Source organism: Arabidopsis lyrata (genome assembly GCF_000004255.2).
Source record: "Arabidopsis lyrata subsp. lyrata unplaced genomic scaffold ARALYscaffold_5, whole genome shotgun sequence".
Classification (NCBI taxonomy): Eukaryota; Viridiplantae; Streptophyta; class Magnoliopsida; order Brassicales; family Brassicaceae; genus Arabidopsis; species Arabidopsis lyrata.
In genome coordinates this window covers 985,451-1,002,124 of record NW_003302551.1, presented here as the reverse complement: position 1 = coordinate 1,002,124, position 16,674 = coordinate 985,451, and the positions used below count along the sequence as shown (strand labels likewise).

General features: G+C 37.7%; 6 protein-coding genes across 11 annotated transcripts; 3 read left to right on the top strand and 3 right to left on the bottom strand.

The window, feature by feature from the left end:
• Nucleotides 1–128: 128 nt before the first annotated feature.
• Nucleotides 129–2,631, top strand: LOC110228108 (4'-phosphopantetheinyl transferase). The gene is given in 11 exon segments (XM_021024303.1): nucleotides 129–290; nucleotides 460–578; nucleotides 581–613; nucleotides 724–791; nucleotides 888–989; nucleotides 1,078–1,233; nucleotides 1,319–1,423; nucleotides 1,625–1,727; nucleotides 1,815–1,894; nucleotides 2,068–2,183; nucleotides 2,270–2,631. Coding segments are annotated over 9 exon segments (852 nt in total). The 5' UTR covers nucleotides 129–204; the 3' UTR covers nucleotides 2,068–2,183; nucleotides 2,270–2,631.
• On the bottom strand, nucleotides 2,630–4,257 carry LOC9312896 (ubiquitin-conjugating enzyme E2 2). Of its 2 annotated transcripts, none has more exons than XM_021024307.1 (6): nucleotides 4,040–4,257; nucleotides 3,641–3,777; nucleotides 3,479–3,504; nucleotides 3,301–3,390; nucleotides 3,129–3,217; nucleotides 2,630–2,953 (listed from the first exon to the last, which is right to left on the bottom strand). In XM_021024307.1, the coding sequence occupies exons 2-6, from the start codon at nucleotides 3,763–3,765 to the stop codon at nucleotides 2,825–2,827; spliced, it is 459 nt and encodes a 152-aa protein (XP_020879966.1). In that variant the 5' UTR covers nucleotides 3,766–3,777; nucleotides 4,040–4,257; the 3' UTR covers nucleotides 2,630–2,824. The 2 variants fall into 2 exon arrangements, with proteins under 2 accessions (XP_020879966.1, XP_020879967.1); XM_021024308.1 differs by having other exon boundaries at nucleotides 4,026–4,242.
• Nucleotides 4,258–4,334: 77 nt separating this feature from the next.
• On the top strand, nucleotides 4,335–6,794 carry LOC9311212 (pentatricopeptide repeat-containing protein At2g02750). The gene has a single exon (XM_002876781.2). It carries the CDS (start codon nucleotides 4,466–4,468, stop codon nucleotides 6,299–6,301), a length of 1,836 nt encoding a protein of 611 aa, XP_002876827.1. The 5' UTR covers nucleotides 4,335–4,465; the 3' UTR covers nucleotides 6,302–6,794.
• Nucleotides 6,709–8,412, bottom strand: LOC9312895 (single-stranded DNA-binding protein WHY3, chloroplastic). Of its 3 annotated transcripts, none has more exons than XM_021024304.1 (7): nucleotides 8,126–8,411; nucleotides 7,932–8,032; nucleotides 7,753–7,845; nucleotides 7,468–7,562; nucleotides 7,292–7,368; nucleotides 7,130–7,218; nucleotides 6,709–7,060 (listed from the first exon to the last, which is right to left on the bottom strand). In XM_021024304.1, the coding sequence occupies exons 1-7, from the start codon at nucleotides 8,358–8,360 to the stop codon at nucleotides 6,941–6,943; spliced, it is 810 nt and encodes a 269-aa protein (XP_020879963.1). In that variant the 5' UTR covers nucleotides 8,361–8,411; the 3' UTR covers nucleotides 6,709–6,940. The 3 variants fall into 3 exon arrangements, with proteins under 3 accessions (XP_020879963.1, XP_020879965.1, XP_020879964.1); XM_021024306.1 differs by having other exon boundaries at nucleotides 6,717–7,038; nucleotides 8,126–8,412; XM_021024305.1 differs by having other exon boundaries at nucleotides 6,717–7,060; nucleotides 7,292–7,365.
• A 2,216-nt stretch (nucleotides 8,413–10,628) lies between these two features.
• Nucleotides 10,629–13,239, top strand: LOC9311211. 3 transcript variants are annotated; one of them, XM_021026546.1, is made up of 13 exons: nucleotides 10,629–10,824; nucleotides 10,917–10,978; nucleotides 11,071–11,139; nucleotides 11,248–11,323; nucleotides 11,405–11,475; nucleotides 11,563–11,664; nucleotides 11,767–11,856; nucleotides 11,942–12,016; nucleotides 12,251–12,283; nucleotides 12,432–12,512; nucleotides 12,642–12,713; nucleotides 12,837–12,889; nucleotides 12,993–13,204. In XM_021026546.1, the coding sequence occupies exons 1-12, from the start codon at nucleotides 10,770–10,772 to the stop codon at nucleotides 12,879–12,881; spliced, it is 831 nt and encodes a 276-aa protein (XP_020882205.1). In that variant the 5' UTR covers nucleotides 10,629–10,769; the 3' UTR covers nucleotides 12,882–12,889; nucleotides 12,993–13,204. The 3 variants fall into 3 exon arrangements, with proteins under 3 accessions (XP_020882205.1, XP_020882204.1, XP_002876826.1); XM_021026545.1 differs by having other exon boundaries at nucleotides 10,631–10,824; nucleotides 12,837–12,908; nucleotides 12,993–13,239; XM_002876780.2 differs by having other exon boundaries at nucleotides 10,631–10,824; nucleotides 12,837–13,204.
• On the bottom strand, nucleotides 13,144–15,341 carry LOC9312894 (probable pectate lyase 6). Its single transcript, XM_002875096.2, has 4 exons — nucleotides 14,910–15,341; nucleotides 14,126–14,813; nucleotides 13,671–13,913; nucleotides 13,144–13,590 (listed from the first exon to the last, which is right to left on the bottom strand). Exons 1-4 carry the CDS (start codon nucleotides 15,104–15,106, stop codon nucleotides 13,351–13,353), a joined length of 1,368 nt encoding a protein of 455 aa, XP_002875142.1. The 5' UTR covers nucleotides 15,107–15,341; the 3' UTR covers nucleotides 13,144–13,350.
• Nucleotides 15,342–16,674: the final 1,333 nt, after the last annotated feature.

Sequence of the window (16,674 nt, the reverse complement as noted above, 5' to 3'; positions counted from 1 at the left end):
GCCACCGCAGCGACGGTCATAGGTTCTCCGCCGATGCTGACTTGTTTTGGTTAAACGTATAATTCGATCCTATATGAAAGTAGGGCCCATGGGCCTGGCCCAAATTATTTGAGACTTTATATGTTCTTCTTCTTCTTCTTCTCGTGAGGCAAGAAATCGCCGGAGAAACTTCCGACCAACGTATCGGTGTTATACTTAGAACTGATGAGAACCAGTGTCATGTCACAAATTCAGCGAAGCTTCTCGATCGAATTGCCTTCACTGGTTCCTCTGCAACTTCCATCTCGGATGTAAGTAGCTCCATTGTTTTGTTGTCATAGGAATGCAATAATAAGCTTGAATTTTTAGGGTTCCTTGATCCAAATTGGCTTATAGGATTATTTGGTTTATAGTGTTGAAGCTTATCTTCAAAACTACATTTTGTTTTCCATTCATTTTCCAATGATTTCAATGGTTTAGGGAGACTCATCTATGGTATGTTGTTCCAGAGGAAGTGAAAAGTAAATCTCTTCTAAAACAATACTCTCAACTTCTGTCACCATCTGAGAATGATAAAGTTCTTCGTATGCGAGGCCATGAGCTCGCACATTGGTTCGCACCACCATTGCAAGATGAATGTTATTTTGTTTCTTATACTGCCAATCTAATATCAAACGTTAGCCCTTGGAGTTTCCTTCTTAGGTTTTGTTTGCAGAGCATTAACTATAATGTTTATATTTCTAGATCAGACAAACAATGTAGTCGATCCGAGGACCTTGATGTTCAAGAAGAACATGTATAGGAAGCCTGAGGTGAGAGTGAGACTGTTATTTGGGATTATACTAGACTCATAGTCTCGGCTTATAGCGCAAAATTTCGCTTATAACGTGTTTAAATTTCAATTACAGGTAGATTGGCAGAATTATAAGAACTGTGATTACCCACCGTTGCATTTTAACATCTCCCACACAGATTCATTGATTGCCTGTGGGGTGACTGTACATGTTCCTGTAAGTCTTCTTTTTAGGCAGATACATACAGTTTTGCCAATGGTTTCTTGTTTTGAATTTGAACAATTGCAGTTTACTATGACTGTAGGTTGGTATCGATCTTGAAGACAAGGAAAGGAAGATTAAACATGATGTCTTAGCACTTGCAGAAAGATTTTACTCTACTGATGAAGTGAAGTTTTTGTCAACTATACCAAATCCGGAAGTTCAGCGAAAGGAATTTATCAAGTTATGGACTCTTAAGGTAGTTTCTACTAACAACAGATAGAGCCTTGGAATTGTTTCTTCTCAAAAGTTAAAAAAAACTCTTGTGATGGTCCTGTTTCCAGGAAGCATATGTGAAAGCATTAGGAAAAGGTTTCTCTGCTGCACCTTTTAATACCTTCACAATCCAGTCCAAGGCCGGAACAGCAGGAGGCTACAATCTTTGCAAGGTTTGTTTTAGACTTTAATAACACTCTGGAATTGAATAAGGTGCTTTTTATCAAATGCCATTACTTGTTGCATTGTACACTTAAAAATTTCCTTTGCAGTGTCTTTTTCATTGCTTTCAAAAAAAGGTAGACAGTAGCGATAGAATGTTGAGACGCTTGAATTGTTTTCTCTAGACATCTAAAAGGTCTGTCAATTCACAGGAGAAGACAAAGAAATGCAATGGAGAATGGAAGTTTGGCCTATTGGAGTTGGCTGATTCTCATTATGCTGCAATCTGTATTGAAGATGATCAAGCTAGTGGAGGTGCAGTTTCGGTTGACATAGCTCTTGACACTGAAAAGTCCATTATTTTTAGTGGTTTCTTCATCACATATTTTTTCCTTCTTGCAGGAGCTCCTCTGAGAGTAATTGTTCGGAAGACCATCCTGTTTGTAGAAGATGAACTTATTTCTGAAAGCAGATTTCTTTAGGTAGTGCAGCCTTCTTCAACCTTGAGATACCTGTAAGAATTTTGTTTTAAATACATCCCTCTGTAGTACATTCCGTGCAAGGGAAACATCAAATCTTGTTATCTGAGAGACTCTTGGAAAATCACCAGTAGTACATAAGATTCAATATAAACTTGTTATTGAATTGATTGCAGTAATGAAGAAGGAGAGAAAGAAAATGTGTGCCAGTTTGGAGTGATACTACTGCAGATCATCACAGGCAAATTAGTTGCTGCAGGATCTTCAGAGATGGGAAGTTTGAAAGCTTCAGGTCTGTTCTGTTTCAGTCAGAACCATTTAATCTTCGTTAATCCAACATGGCTTATAATTTTGAAACCTTTATGCTATTTCTTGCAGCTGGAGAACTGTTTAAGAGATGAACCTTAATATTGAGCAGCTTAGCAGATCCATCTGTCGAAGGATCATATGCTTACGAGTCTTTGTGAAGATCAGAGCAATCGACCGTCGATAGAAGATGTTGTGTGTAATCTGCAGTACACAATTCAAGTGCAACAAGAATGGAGAACAAGCAATGGGAATCGTCAATCCTCCATGAAGGCAATATATGGCTGAAATGATCATAAAGAGACAAAAAAAAGTATAGAAATAACAAGTCAATAGGTAGATTCATGGATTACATGACATATTTTCTATTAATTTGGTTATCTTTTGTATCAAATAAAAAGCAAAGGAAGAAGATCTGCTAGAATGATCGAATTGAAAATACATATGATAATATTATGAGATGAATGTGGTTACGGACATACATAGAAACATCAAAAGAAACAAATCACAGAGTTGAAAACACACACAAAGACATGAAAGAGAGTGGGAGCGACATGTTGGTGGAATCAAACACAAGAGACGAGGTTTAATGTTATCTGAAGACAAATGCTACAGCAAATATAATTACTAGTCGGCAGTCCAGCTTTGTTCGACAACCTCGCGGACTCTTCTGTTGTACTCGCGCTTGCTTTCACTGAACATTCGTGCCGCTTCCGAATTTGCAGGAGAATTCGGATTAGGATCACAGAGCAATGACTGATAAAAAAGGGAGCTTGTTCAGCCACTAATGTAATCAGATCGAGAACGAAACTTCAAAATGGAGATCAAAGATACAAGTAAAAGGGCAGGAGAGGAAGCAGAATAACAACAATCATCAACAGTTCTATGGAGAAGCATGACGTGAGAAGCAAATTAATAAAGACATTTGTACCTGAATGGAGGTTAGTATAGCAGCGACATCGTATATTGGACTCCATTGGTTTTGGAGAATGTCCAAGCATATACTCCCATCAGCATAAACTGCACAACATTGACCAAGTGCAAGTTTCGTTAAGAACAAGCACTCGGAATAAGAAAAGATGATGTGGTAATCCCTAACTTACTATTTGGATGGAACATCCGTGAAACAAACCGAACTGTTGGTGGTTTATTTGGATAATCTTCCGAAAACTGCAGCGAGAGTTTGAAAGTACCTGACAAGATCATACAAAAGAGACATCAGACCAGATACGAAAGAGAGCCAAAATCTCAAGATAAGTGATTACAATAACAAAACTTTACCTCCATCCCAAGGGGTATCATCAGGCCTGAAAATCCACAAACAAAATGATTTAATAAGTACAGTGCAAACATAGAATGTCTCTAAAACCCTATCAAGTATCAATTTCTACTTTCAGGGAGAGTGGTGGGGATTTTCGCCCTTTTTACTTATAGTTCCAATACCCGAATATAACAGCATTCCACAACATGATATTGTTGTCTTGTGGAGCACCACTAATTCCAGCAGGTGGGTCTTGCTGCAACCTCTTGAAATCCCTCATCAATCTCTTCCTCGCTGGAGTCGACATCCTTCTCTTACTCTATCAAAACCCAGTAACCAACCAACCATTACAGAATTTCAAAAACCAACTTTCAATATGTTCTAAATTATGGTTGCAACACTCCAACAATTTCAAAATCTGAAAAGCAATTTCTTTACAAAACTACAGGGTTCTCTCTAACCTACGAAGCTCTTAACATCGGATCAATTCACACAAAAACATCCAAAGAATGATAATAACACCTGCAAAGAAACTAAAACTACAGATCTAGCAATGAATCATCATACAGAAGAGATCTCACTGTTGTTCAAAAAGGCAAAAGATCGGTGGAGGTTCCTCGTCAAGCAAGCATCTCTTGGCCGGAGAATTCAAACGACGATGATGATGATGAGAGAATAAAAGTCTCCGATCAAAAAGCTCGACGATCCTCGAAAGAAGAAATGATGTGGAAGTTCGTATAACGCACGCAGTGGTGTGATCTTCTAGAAACTTCGATCTAATCAAAACATATCTTTTATCTCTCTGTGTACAGTCAGAGACTTCAGATATTATTTGCTCAGGGTCATGCGAGTGGCGCTTAACCGAAAATAAACCGGTTTTAACCAGATTTTAACCATCAAAAGAGCGATTTTGATTTCATTTCACTGGAAAAGTTCTTTGTTTGTTGTCGACGACAATGGAGGAGCTTTGATGTGTTCTTTGGTTTCGATTTTTTGCTTCACTCTAGATGATAAACCTCACAAGACACCGAGTCTTGAATCTCGTCACCGGTGGATCTTCGCTGGATGTGATTTTGTCTCACTCTCCTAACAAGTTCACATTCCCGCCTCTTCTTAAATCATGCGCGAAGCTTGGAGATGTTGTGCAAGGTCGGATTCTGCATGCCCATGTCGTCAAAACTGGTTTTTTTGTTGATGTGTTCACGGCGACGGCTTTGGTGAGTATGTATATGAAGGTGAAGCAGGTGACGGATGCTCTTAAGGTGCTCGACGAAATGCCTGAGAGAGGTATTGCGAGTGTTAATGCAGCGGTTTCGGGGCTTTTGGAGAATGGGTTTTCTAGAGATGCGTTTAGGATGTTTGGGGATGCTAGGGTTTCTGGGTCTGGGATGAATTCGGTTACTGTGGCTAGTGTTTTGGGTGGTTGTGGGGATATTGAAGGAGGGATGCAAATGCATTGTTTGGCGATGAAATCAGGTTTTGAGATGGAAGTTTACGTTGGAACTTCTCTTGTTTCAATGTATTCGAGATGTGGAGAGTGGATTTTGGCTGCGAGAATGTTCGAAAAAGTGCCTCATAAGAGTGTTGTGACCTACAATGCTTTTATCTCCGGATTGATGGAGAATGGAGTTATGCATTTGGTCCCTAATGTCTTCAATCTCATGAGGAAGTTTTCAAGTGAAGAGCCAAATGATGTTACTTTTGTTAATGCAATAACTGCTTGCGCTAGTCTTTTGAATCTCCAGTATGGTAGGCAACTTCATGGTCTTGTCATGAAAACAGAGTTTCAGTTTGATACAATGGTTGGTACAGCTCTCATTGATATGTATTCAAAATGTCGATGTTGGAAATCAGCATACAGTGTTTTCACCGAGCTGAAAGATACCAGGAACTTGATATCTTGGAACTCTGTTATCTCTGGGATGATGCTTAATGGACAGCATGAGACAGCAGTTGAGCTGTTTGAACAGTTGGATTCCGAGGGACTTAAGCCTGATTCAGCGACGTGGAATTCGCTGATCAGTGGCTTTTCACAATTAGGGAAAGTAGTTGAAGCTTTCAAGTTCTTTGAGAGAATGCTATCAGTAGTTATGGTTCCTAGTTTGAAATGTCTCACTAGCCTTTTATCGGCTTGTTCAGATATTTGGACTTTGAAGAACGGCAAAGAGATCCATGGGCATGTCATTAAAGCTGCAGCTGAAAGGGATATATTTGTTTTAACGTCTCTCATTGACATGTACATGAAATGTGGGTTCTCGTTGTTGGCACGCCGGATATTTGATCGGTTTGAACCAAAACCCAAGGATCCCGTGTTCTGGAACGTTATGATATCTGGATATGGTAAACATGGAGAGTGTGAATCTGCAATTGAAATCTTCGACTTATTACGAGAGGAGGAAGTAGAACCGAGTTTAGCAACCTTCACTGCTGTTCTATCTGCGTGTAGTCACTGCGGCAATGTCGAGAAGGGATCTCAAATATTTAGGTTGATGCAGGAAGAATATGGATATAAACCTAGTACAGAGCACATTGGTTGTATGGTTGATCTTTTGGGTCGGTTTGGCAGATTAAGAGAAGCCAAGGAGGTAATAGATCGAATGTCAGATCCATCATCTTCGGTTTACTCTTCTTTGCTCGGTTCATGTAGGCAACACCTGGATCCAGTGCTTGGAGAGGAAGCGGCAATGAAGCTAGCAGAGTTAGAGCCAGGGAATCCAGCTCCATTTGTGATCTTGTCCAGCATATATGCTGCATTAGAAAGATGGGAAGATGTGGAAAGTATCAGGCAGGTAATAGATCAGAAGCAACTGGTGAAACTTCCAGGTCTTAGTTTGTCTGGTTAAGTATATGCTGAGTGGTCCAATGTGAGCAAAGGCAGGGATCTCTTTGGGGAGTATTGACATGCTCTTGATTCGGGGCTCGTAAAGCAGGTGATTCACCAATTCAGGTTTACATCCGCAGTGTGGAAGACACTAAAGGACCTAAACTAACAAAGAGAAACAGCTCATTGTGCGGGGTATTACACTCTTAATGTCTGAATGCGATAATCCGCACGATGATCTCTTTATCTTTGTTTGTTTAGGTCCCTTAGTTTCTTCTATACCGCGAATGAAATCCTATGTTGGACGAATCAACTTGGTTTACGATTTCCAAATCGAGAGCATGCCAATGCTCCCTAAAGAGATCAGAGTATTAGACCCTTTGTGATCAATATTATATGTAAAGACTATACAAGAGGAAAAGTATCTAATTCTTGTATTAGCAAAATTGTAATTGATTTCTCATGAATGAATACAGATTGTCTAATACAAAATATGAGTTATTTCCTACACAACAACACATCACATTTGGTCTAAACGCTACTTCAGTCTATGTTGCTACTTTTCTTTCCGTTCTGTGTCTTGAACAGCTCTTGGTGACTCATTGATTTTTTAAGAACAAAAAGATGATGGGATCGACCGAGTATGCAAGGTTGCCTCTAATCATCTACTCCATTCATAGTCTCCTCCATACTTAGGCGATGCATTGTTAAGGCGGTTAGCGTCTTCTGGTTTGATGGAGTTAGCAAATGCACTCCAGCCTATAAGGTGCGGCAAGATGAACTGCAATTCAATGCATAAAGTTATACCAAATGCGAAAGCTTTTCACAGAGAGTGTAAGAGAGAGCTTACGTTGAAAGCAGAGATAAGAACAGCAAACTCTGCTTTAGTGATTGGTATGTATACACTCTCATCTACATTCAAGAGCTTGTTTTGAACACCTTCATGAAAAATCAACAGTGGAAATCAGAAGAGCTTGATAAAATAAAGAAGAAGAAATAAATATTTGCTTACTCAGGTTAAAGAAGCGGCCAGAACCATCTGGGAGGGGCTCAACTTTCAACACTTTCCTCACTTTACCTTCATCACTACTACACAACAAGCACAACACAACATAGATTACGAATCAGAACTACAGAGACAACACTATCTGAGTAATGAAATAAATCTCATAGAATCCTAAATCATACCCTTTTCCCTTGAATGGATCATGGAAGAATTCACATGATTCCCTCGGCCCAAGGCTAACTAGATTACCGATTTCTGTAACCGACAACGAGAAGACCTGCATCATTCGACATCAAAACATGATTTTACCAAAATCACATTATATCTTAAAAAAGGCTGTTTCTTTCACCAAACCAAGTGATTTTCATTAGCACAATCTATAAATACCAAGTTGAAGATAAACACCAGATAAAGTCATGATTTCTATCACAATCTATGAAGTAGTAATTGAAAGATAAAAACCAAACCTGCTTCCTACTCCAATCGTATTGACGAACACCAGCTGCAGGAGCAAATTGGAGCAACAAAAAACCTTCCTTTGTCAGCTTGAACGCACCAGACTGGATCAAAACATGAAGAACCGAGATCAATCTAAGATCAAAGAAACAAAACACTAGAGCTTTTGCTCTTCGACAAAGACACATACTTCCAAAGCCACAAACTCTGGTGCTCGTGGCTCTATCGTAAGAGCAGCTTTCCCTTTGTAAATCGAATGACCCACGTAAAATCTAGGAGAAGATCCTTCAGCTATAAACCCAATCAAACAAACAAAATTCAAACTTTCTAAAATTCAAAAGCTTTCCATTACTCAAAAATTCAAACAATGAGTGAAAACCCTACCGTTTTGCGAAGAAGAAGAGTCACCAAACCTCTGCTTCTCAAAGTAATCATCTTGGCGAGACTTTACCGATAATTTCAACCTTGCCATCGGTTTTAAAGGAACGATTTTTCCGGCGAAATCACCGGAGCTGAGAATTGAGTGAGAAGAGGGAAAACGAGCATCTGTAAACTTATAGTTTATGAAGGGTTTGGAGAAAACCGCCATTGGAGGAGAAGATAAGAGCTGCGACATCATTTTTCTTTTCCCTCTCAATGCTTCGTCTTCTCCACTGTGGGATTACTATGGACGAAAAGGGTTTAGGAGAAAAGACTTTCTGTTAATTCGTTTTTACCCAATCATTTTTAACATTTTACAAATTTGCCCAAATATAACCAACGTTTATAAGAAAGCCCTCCGACTTTTGCAAGACATTATCAAAAGATGCAAATAAACTTTAAACGTTTAGAAACTTTCAACATTCCCTCAAACTAACAGATTTGCAAGATAGCCCTCAATTTATAACCATTGTGAAAATTAGTTAAACGGTGGTTTTGCCTTTTTTGAGATTTATCTTAGGATTACAATGTTATAATAAGATAGTCGAGACAGGCTCGCCGCACCACACAATTAAGTAAAGTCATTGCTTAGAACATCAAAATAGAAAAGACATATAACCAACGTTTAAAGTTAATTTATTTTTTACCAAATCATTTTTAACATTTTACAATTTGCCCCAATATAACCAACGTTTATAAGAAAGCTCTACGACTTTTGCAAGACATTATCCAAAGACGCAAATAAACTTTAAACGTTTAGAAAATTTTAATATTCCATCAAACTAACCGATTTACAAAATAACCCTCAATTTTTTACTCACAAAATTAGATAATTGGTTATTCTTCTATTTCTCGAGATTTATCTTAGAATTACAATGTTCTAATATATTAGTCGAGATTTATCTTATGTAAAAACAATATTCTTATCATTTGATCCAGTTTTGTTAGTATAAAGTTATTAACAAAAAACATAACTTAGAAATACACAATCCTAACTAAAATTATGTATTTTTAGATATTATGATAAAAAAATATAGTATTATATCGCTCAACTATATTTCTAGACCGCAACTTCATGAGATACTCTAAGTCTCTAACAGTGGTTTGCGGTCTCACCAACTTCTAAGTCAAGAGTCTGCTAATCTCGAAAACAGCTAAATCTGTTTAAATACAAGTTCATGACTTTAAAATGAGCTTTTTTTTTCTGTACCGAATTAGATAATACTCAGAAACTATATAAAAACCCTAATTATGTGTTATTTTTAAGAAAAGAATCTAAGTTTCTATAAGGTTAGAGTTTTTTTTTAATGTAATTAAAAAAAAACTCAACGTGAAAAAAACATTTTCAAGCAACATATAATTAATGAATAATTCTTTGTTCAAGAGTATGTGAAACTCCCTCCCCTCCGGGGTGTTTGGGTGAAACTCCCTCCCCTCCGGATTCGACTCCTTCCCCTGCTGTTATCAACATTATGTGGGAAATCTGTCAGTTGGGCTTTAGCCCAATTGGTTTACCTGGTAGTCAGAAATGCAGGCGGCCTGACTATTCCCTGACACTTAGTCGGAAGGCACACCAAACTCGGGATAGGCAGAGTGGTAGCCCGAAGAGCCTAGCCGTTAATACTGTGGACAAGTTTACTATGTAGCACCTTGGTGCGTTTCTACCGGAGCTGACCGGATAGCCGATAGGGTTTATCAAAAAAAAAAAAAAAAAGAGTATGTGCGTCATTAATTTGTCTCTTCTCTCGAACATGTCATCGAGTAGCATTTGAGTTTACTGCTTTTGGCTATAATGTCTTGTAATCATTTTTGTACATATCTTCACTATTTGATCTATCAATTAAACATTCAAACAATATATATATATATATATATGTTTATATATAATGTAAGATGATATGTATCAACCAAAGAAAATATATTGCATATTAATTTTTTTTAACTACTCCAGAGTTTCATTTAATCGCGACTAAAACAAGTATTATAGTTAAAAGAAAAACTAATAAATCAAATTACATTTAAATCGATCTTGATCAGTCTAGTCTTATATTCTAATTAAAACAATAAAATTATATGATTCAGTTTTTCAGTTTTTTTTTACCTAAAATCTGATAAAATCATAAAAAGTTAAAAATCAACAACATTTTAATGTACTTTATATATTAGTGTTGACAATGAGTAGATTGGTCAATGTATCAAATTAATGAAGCACAGACTTTCAATGTTGGTTTCTAGCATTATACATGTTTGATTTTTAAAGAAAATTAGATTGATTCGATGAAATATATCCCAAACTCAAATAAAATGTTTTTATGGGAGATGAGTTTTGGTTAATTCGTTTTTACCCGATAATATTAAGAACCTTACAAAATTAACCCCATATTTCTTAGAAAGTTGACCAAAGCTACTTTATTAATGCACGGTTCAAATTTATTCATTACGTTTAGTGCAAGGTCAAAGAGTTTATAATTAAGGTATAAATTACGAAACGACACCGTTCAACAGAAACCGACATTGACCTGACAGTTTCTTACGCCGGCGAGCGAAACTTTTACAGAGCTAGACGAAGAAGACAACTTCCTTTTGTTTCACCTGTGAGTCTGCGACCATGGCTATGCAATCTGGAATTGGGTTATCGAAGATTCTGATTTTAGCTGGAGCAGGTACCTAGGGTTTCTCGATCATGATTTTGGAGTTTTTGAAGATTTATAAAAAAAAAAACCTTTTTGCTAATTTGTTGTCTTTGAATCTGAAGGTTATACAAGTACGATTCTGATTAAGAATGGGAAGATGGCAGATATTTTGGGTGAGCTTCAGGTACGATTAGTAAAAGCTTCTTTATTGTTCTTCTCAATTTTTGATTAGAAGTGACTAGTAAAAAGTTTGTTCTTTTGACTCCAAATTCGAAGGCTTTGGTTAAGAGATTTGAGAAATCTGGAGATCATGTAGATGATGATTCTGATGCTATGACTACTCAGGTAAATTTTGTGTTATGGATCTTGAGGTGAAGAGTTTATGTGAATAGTCTGGAGCTAATTTGAAAAAGATCAAATTTTTTGGAACAATCATATATGCGATTTTTGTAGATGCAACGATTAGCAATGGAGGTTCGGCAATTGGCTTCGTCGCGGCAGATAACTGTTATGAATGGAGCTCAGGGAGGTTTGTCTTCCGGCTAGTGTTCGATTTGGTGTTTTTGATCAGTGTTTGTTAATCTTTAACTTAATCTTCTACATTTTCCAGCTGACTTTACACCGTTTATAGTCCCGGCAGCCACATTGGGAGCTTTAGGCTATGGCTATATGCGCTTCAAGGTATCTTATAGAGTTCCAGTAACAGTTATCACTAAAGTCGTTTTTGGGATAAATTTTCTCTGAAGCTGATGTTTGTTTTTGTGGTAGGGGATTTCATTCTCTGATATCATGTGTGTAACTAAGCGGAACATGGAAAATGCAGTGTCGAACTTGACAAAGCATTTGGATACCGTTTCAGAAGCTATCTCTGTGGGTGATTCTTCGATTAACTATTGTTACTTGTAACAGGCCTTATATATGATCTTTAAGGGATTTTGATTGTATAGTGCTTTTGTTTATGTTGTTGGTTAGAATGCTAAGAAGCACCTGAGCCAGCGGCTTCAGAAGGTGGACGATAAGCTGGACTTGCAGAAGGATCTCTTAAAGGGAGTCCAGGATAATGTATGAATATGGTATTAAATATTAATAGATTTTAAGAGTTCTTCTTTTGAGGGTGGTATTAACAAGTTTCAGACCTATGGAACAGGTGGGTTTGGCTCTTGAGGATCTTGCTAACATTGGAGATGATTTTGACGCAATGCATAGCATCTTTGGTGGTATGGTGCGTGTACTGCTGTTAAAAATTTCCTTTTTATTGTTTCTTTATTGTCATCTCTAGATGAAAACATGTCTGACTACCAGAATTATGTGACCACCAATAAGACTTTTTCTCTTTTCCTTTCTTATAACTTAACAGCAACTTAAAATCATGAATATAGCAAACAAAAATTATAGAGTTTCTACTGGTCGTTATTGCTTACTGTTACTGATTACATCTAAATCCCCAATTTTTCAGGGTGGAAAATTAGATAGCATTGAGTACAAGCAGGTACGTACTTCTGTATTTCTGTTCTTGTTATTTATTAATGTTTTCAAAGCCATTTGAAGGGATCACTTGCAGCTAATCATGGAGTCAGTGAAGTAAGAGATCAAATTTACTTATTTCTCTTCTTTTGTTGCTTTTTTTTGCTGGGCAGAATATTGCGAATATGGGTTTGATATATCTGTGCGACTCTTTGGGTGGAGAAAATCACAAGATGCCGGATATATTGATGCAGGTATGTATTCTTGTGAATTAGTATTAGTATGTATATAGTCCCTAGTAATAATCTAGTGGTCTCACCTATTTAACCTCCTACATCTTCTCCATGGAATTTTATGATAACTTGCTTCATGTGGTCTTGCAGGAGAAGCTTCGGCTTTCAGGGAAGTCAAACACATGTATAGTACTTACGAACGAAGAAACTTCAAGCTCAGAGGTATTTTGGATCAATATATGATATCAAGTACACTCACAGATAGAATCAGATGCAGTAATATGGTTTTATTAAACCTCCAAATGAAACCTCCACTCATCCAATCTGTTTCTTGACTTGTTTCAGGGTTTAAAAGAAAGCGATAAGATAGAGCTACTAGATGACTGCTAATTCAGATGGTACCAATATATCATCACGGTTTGAGGACATAATCTTCCTTTCTTTCATGAACAGTGACAAAGCCAAGTCTGTCTAAATCGTTTGTTTCTTACTCTTTTGAAGCAAGAAGGCACGAGTCTGATAGCCTAAGCGAGACAGCATTGATGAGAATGACCCTGGATATGGATAGAAAGAAGGTATAGGATTAATAGGAGTGATTATTATGTATTGGTGTTTAGATTAGTGTCCTTTGAGGCAAGTAAGAAGATTGAAAAACAAAAAGAATGTGCTTTTTTCCTTGAATTTTTTCGCATCCAACAAAAATTTGAAACCTATATTTTTTCTAATAATAATAATCCGTACTGCATTATGCACAATTTGTTACAAACACCATCCACAACAAGTACAGTTCTTTTTGTCTTTTTTTTTCTTTGTTACCATAACAACACGGGAACACACACGCACGAACATGGAGCTTTTCTCAGCAGGACTTGCCCGGTTTGCAGCCAAGCGTACCAGCATCCTTGGTGAGTCTTCTGACCTTTGTTCCTGGCTGTGGTCGGATTGCAAACTTTCTAGGGATTGGATTTTTCGGGGTAGAGCTCCACGCATTTGCTTTTCCTGATTGCACAAAGTAAGCTCCGTTCAAGAAATAATCTTTCTCTGATTGCCAATTCCATGTTTTCCATTCAGGATAAGGTGTGTACTCCCTCTTTGTAACCTGCATTTCAAATTTCTCTCAATTGTCTCTCAAGTGTAGTGTAGTGATTTGTTGATTAGAGAGTTTTAGTAGTTTTTTACCTGCTTGGAATCTTCAATAGGAGGAGCAATGAAACGATTGCCTTGGCTTATAATGGTAGGGTTCATGTTTCCACCAATTGCATACATTTCCCAGTGAGTGTAGTCATTGTTCACAACATGGACCAAACCATATCTGACCCTTGGCATTCTTTGCTTCAATCTCTTACCAAAATGGTTAAACGCAACCGTTATCTGCATTTTCTTGTCGATCACATCCTTGTTTGTACCCCCAAACAGCATCACCTGCAGTAATTAAGGGAGACCTTAGGCCTCATTGTTTTTGCATTCGAAGTTTGCATCTAGTGTGTATTGTTTTTCAAGTGAATACACAACCATGAACATCTTAAGCATAAGCTCTTTGCTAATTGTAACCGCCAAAACAATTTGGTGAAAAGCATTTTGGTTGGGTTTTATACTTTTATGCCAATGCCTAATTTATATGTTGTCTTATTTACCTCGTCGTGGTCGGTAAAATGTGAATTGGAGATAGTAATCGCGGTCGATCCCATGATCGCATCAATCATCCCATCAGAACAATCCGTCATTGAGACATGATCGATCCAAACATTCGTTGCTCCAAAAATATTAATCCCATCACCATCACTCATTGTCCGATGCCCATAATGATGCTCGGAGTCTCTAATCACCCCACCAACTCCTTTTTTAATGAGTTTGATATGAACATTATGTATTATCACATTCCTCACGAACTGCAACGTTAAACCTGCACCCCCAGTTATATAAATTCTCGCTCCCCGACCGTCGATTGTTTTATCATTCGTTATGATCAGTTCTTGTTGCAGTTTTATGATCATGCTTCTCGCGAATACGATCCACAGTGGTCGGTCTCTTGTCACGGCGTGTCTTATAGTTCCCGGTTTTGGGTTCAGTAGATCGTTGTCGGATGGGTCAGTGACTACATAGATTGGTCCGTTTTTGCCTCCGGTTGTTTTACGGCCAAATCCAAGGACGCAATCTGCTAGTTTTTTCCGGTTTTTGTCCCAGTTTTTGTCGCCTCGCCAGCATTTATCGATCGCATTAAGGGATTCGAACCTTCCGCCACGTCTAGGTTTTTTCTTACCGCTTCTGACCTGACGGAGATCCCTCCTTGTTTCGTTGACTATCCCTGTAGTCTCCATGGCTCTGGAAAAACCCAGAAAACATTAGTTACTTCCGGAAGAAGTTAGGTTTTAGTAACAAATCAAAAACCCTAAGTAGGTTAAATTTTAGAGAACCCACAAGGCGGCATGGTAGTTGAAGTGGTCTGTGACGTTATCTGGGTTCGGGTCATATGATTCCAAAGTTTGTCGCAATGCGATGGTTTGACGCTGCGTCCAGTAGTCATCATATACGGCGATGTGGGCTTGAACCGATGGAACTACCACGGTGAGAGACAACGAGACAAAGACGAAAACGTAGCTCCCAAGATTCAACATTTGAATCGGCGGTGGTGAGAGATTTTTATTTATAAATATTTTTTCCGGTGAAGAATTTATTAGAACCCTTGAAATTTGGGTCGTCCAAAAGTTTTCTGGTCGGCCCAGGGTTAGAAATAGATAATCGGATTCATGGCTTTCTTAAATAACAAGGAACTTGAAGAGAGAGGGAAAATGAAAGACATTAATGGAGGATTAACGATTAACAGAGTAATTATTAGGTAACCATTGATTTTAAAAAACCTCTGTTACTTTTCTTGAAAACCAATTATAGTTTGTCTGGTTTTTTATTGTTCTTTCTTTGTTTATCCTTATTTTGTGGAATGTATTCAGTTATTTTTGTCTCTCAAACCTACATATTACTTTTATTTGGGCTTTCTTATTTATTATTTTTGATTAACTTAGGACTTATTACAAAATGAATTCAGCAAGAAATTATTTCTTACAAAAAAGCAGCAAAATTCAACCGAGATCAAAAGTGTTGCGAAACGACCAATGACCGAAATTTTTATTGTGTCACTACAAAACGAACAAGAAAATGTGTTGCGCACAACGACTATTCGATAATTGCAATTGCTGGTAACAGTTATTAGAGTATGTATATAGACCGGTTTAATAATCTTGGTTTAGTTAATTAGATTATGGTTTAGTGTAGATATTGGTTTACTCTTAGATGTATATAAGCCAACATTTGTAACGACTTTATACTTGAGAAAGATAGAAAAGCATTCACAGATTCTCTTTGCTCATGATTTCTATCATGGTATCAGAGCATTTTCTGCGTTTTTTCTGTTGATTTCACCGATTATCTTCAGATTCTTCTTCAATTTCTTCGTCTCTTCGTCTCTATCATCTTCGATTGTTCTTCCGCGCACTTGATTTTGACGAAAATGGTGAAGAAGGGAGGAAAACTGAGAAATCAAAGTACTACACCTGACGATGGTGGTTCTGTTGTTAGATCTACTCGTAACTCAGTGATTCTTGAAGATCCAAAGCTTGCGATGCCGAAACAACAGCTCACACAACGATTTGAAGTTTTTGAGGGAAATGGATCAATGTCGAAGAACTCTGACAATCCACTCGTCCTCCATTCTTCAGATCATCCAGGTTTACAGGTTGTATCTCATATTCTTGATGGAACTAATTACAACAGTTGGTCGATTGCGATGAAAATTAGCTTAGATGCGAAAAATAAGCTAGGCTTTGTTGATGGATCGTTAGTGAGGCCTTCTGAGGATGATTCTAGTTTCCGAATCTGGAGTAGATGCAATAGTATGGTGAAGTCCTGGATCCTTAATGTTGTGAACAAGGAGATCTATGATAGCATTCTTTATTATCAAGATGCGATGGAAATGTGGGATGATCTGTTTACTAGGTTCAAGGTTAGCAATCTACCGCGGAAATATCAAATTGAACAAGCTGTCATGACACTCAAGCAGGGAGATCTTGATTTATCAACATACTTCACGAAGAAGAAGACATTGTGGGAGCAGTTGTCTAACACAAGGACTCGTACTGTGAAGAAATGTGACTGTGATCAAGTCAAAGAACTGTTAGAGGAAGCAGAG

What these genes read in the sequence shown, in the direction of transcription:
- LOC9312896 (XM_021024307.1), bottom strand. Translation starts at nt 3,765, where the DNA reads ATGTCGACTCCAGCGAGGAAGAGATTGATGAGGGATTTCAAGAGGTTG. An exon ending in TGGAATGCTGTTATATTCGG is followed by an intron (nt 3,505 to 3,640) that starts GTATTGGAACTA and finishes GTGGATTTTCAG; the next exon opens with GCCTGATGATACCCCTTGGG. An exon ending in ACGGATGTTCCATCCAAATA is followed by an intron (nt 3,218 to 3,300) that starts GTAAGTTAGGGA and finishes AATGTTGTGCAG; the next exon opens with TTTATGCTGATGGGAGTATA.
- LOC9311212 (XM_002876781.2), top strand. Translation starts at nt 4,466, where the DNA reads ATGATAAACCTCACAAGACACCGAGTCTTGAATCTCGTCACCGGTGGA.
- LOC9312894 (XM_002875096.2), bottom strand. Translation starts at nt 15,106, where the DNA reads ATGTTGAATCTTGGGAGCTACGTTTTCGTCTTTGTCTCGTTGTCTCTC. An exon ending in TTCAACTACCATGCCGCCTT is followed by an intron (nt 14,814 to 14,909) that starts GTGGGTTCTCTA and finishes GGGTTTTTCCAG; the next exon opens with AGCCATGGAGACTACAGGGA. An exon ending in CTATTGAAGATTCCAAGCAG is followed by an intron (nt 13,591 to 13,670) that starts GTAAAAAACTAC and finishes TTTGAAATGCAG; the next exon opens with GTTACAAAGAGGGAGTACAC.
- LOC9312895 (XM_021024304.1), bottom strand. Translation starts at nt 8,360, where the DNA reads ATGATGTCGCAGCTCTTATCTTCTCCTCCAATGGCGGTTTTCTCCAAA. An exon ending in TGGCCGCTTCTTTAACCTGA is followed by an intron (nt 7,219 to 7,291) that starts GTAAGCAAATAT and finishes TTTTTCATGAAG; the next exon opens with GTGTTCAAAACAAGCTCTTG. An exon ending in TTCTTATCTCTGCTTTCAAC is followed by an intron (nt 7,061 to 7,129) that starts GTAAGCTCTCTC and finishes ATTGAATTGCAG; the next exon opens with TTCATCTTGCCGCACCTTAT.
- LOC9311211 (XM_021026545.1), top strand. Translation starts at nt 10,770, where the DNA reads ATGGCTATGCAATCTGGAATTGGGTTATCGAAGATTCTGATTTTAGCT. An exon ending in ATATTTTGGGTGAGCTTCAG is followed by an intron (nt 10,979 to 11,070) that starts GTACGATTAGTA and finishes CCAAATTCGAAG; the next exon opens with GCTTTGGTTAAGAGATTTGA. An exon ending in TGCCGGATATATTGATGCAG is followed by an intron (nt 12,513 to 12,641) that starts GTATGTATTCTT and finishes GTGGTCTTGCAG; the next exon opens with GAGAAGCTTCGGCTTTCAGG.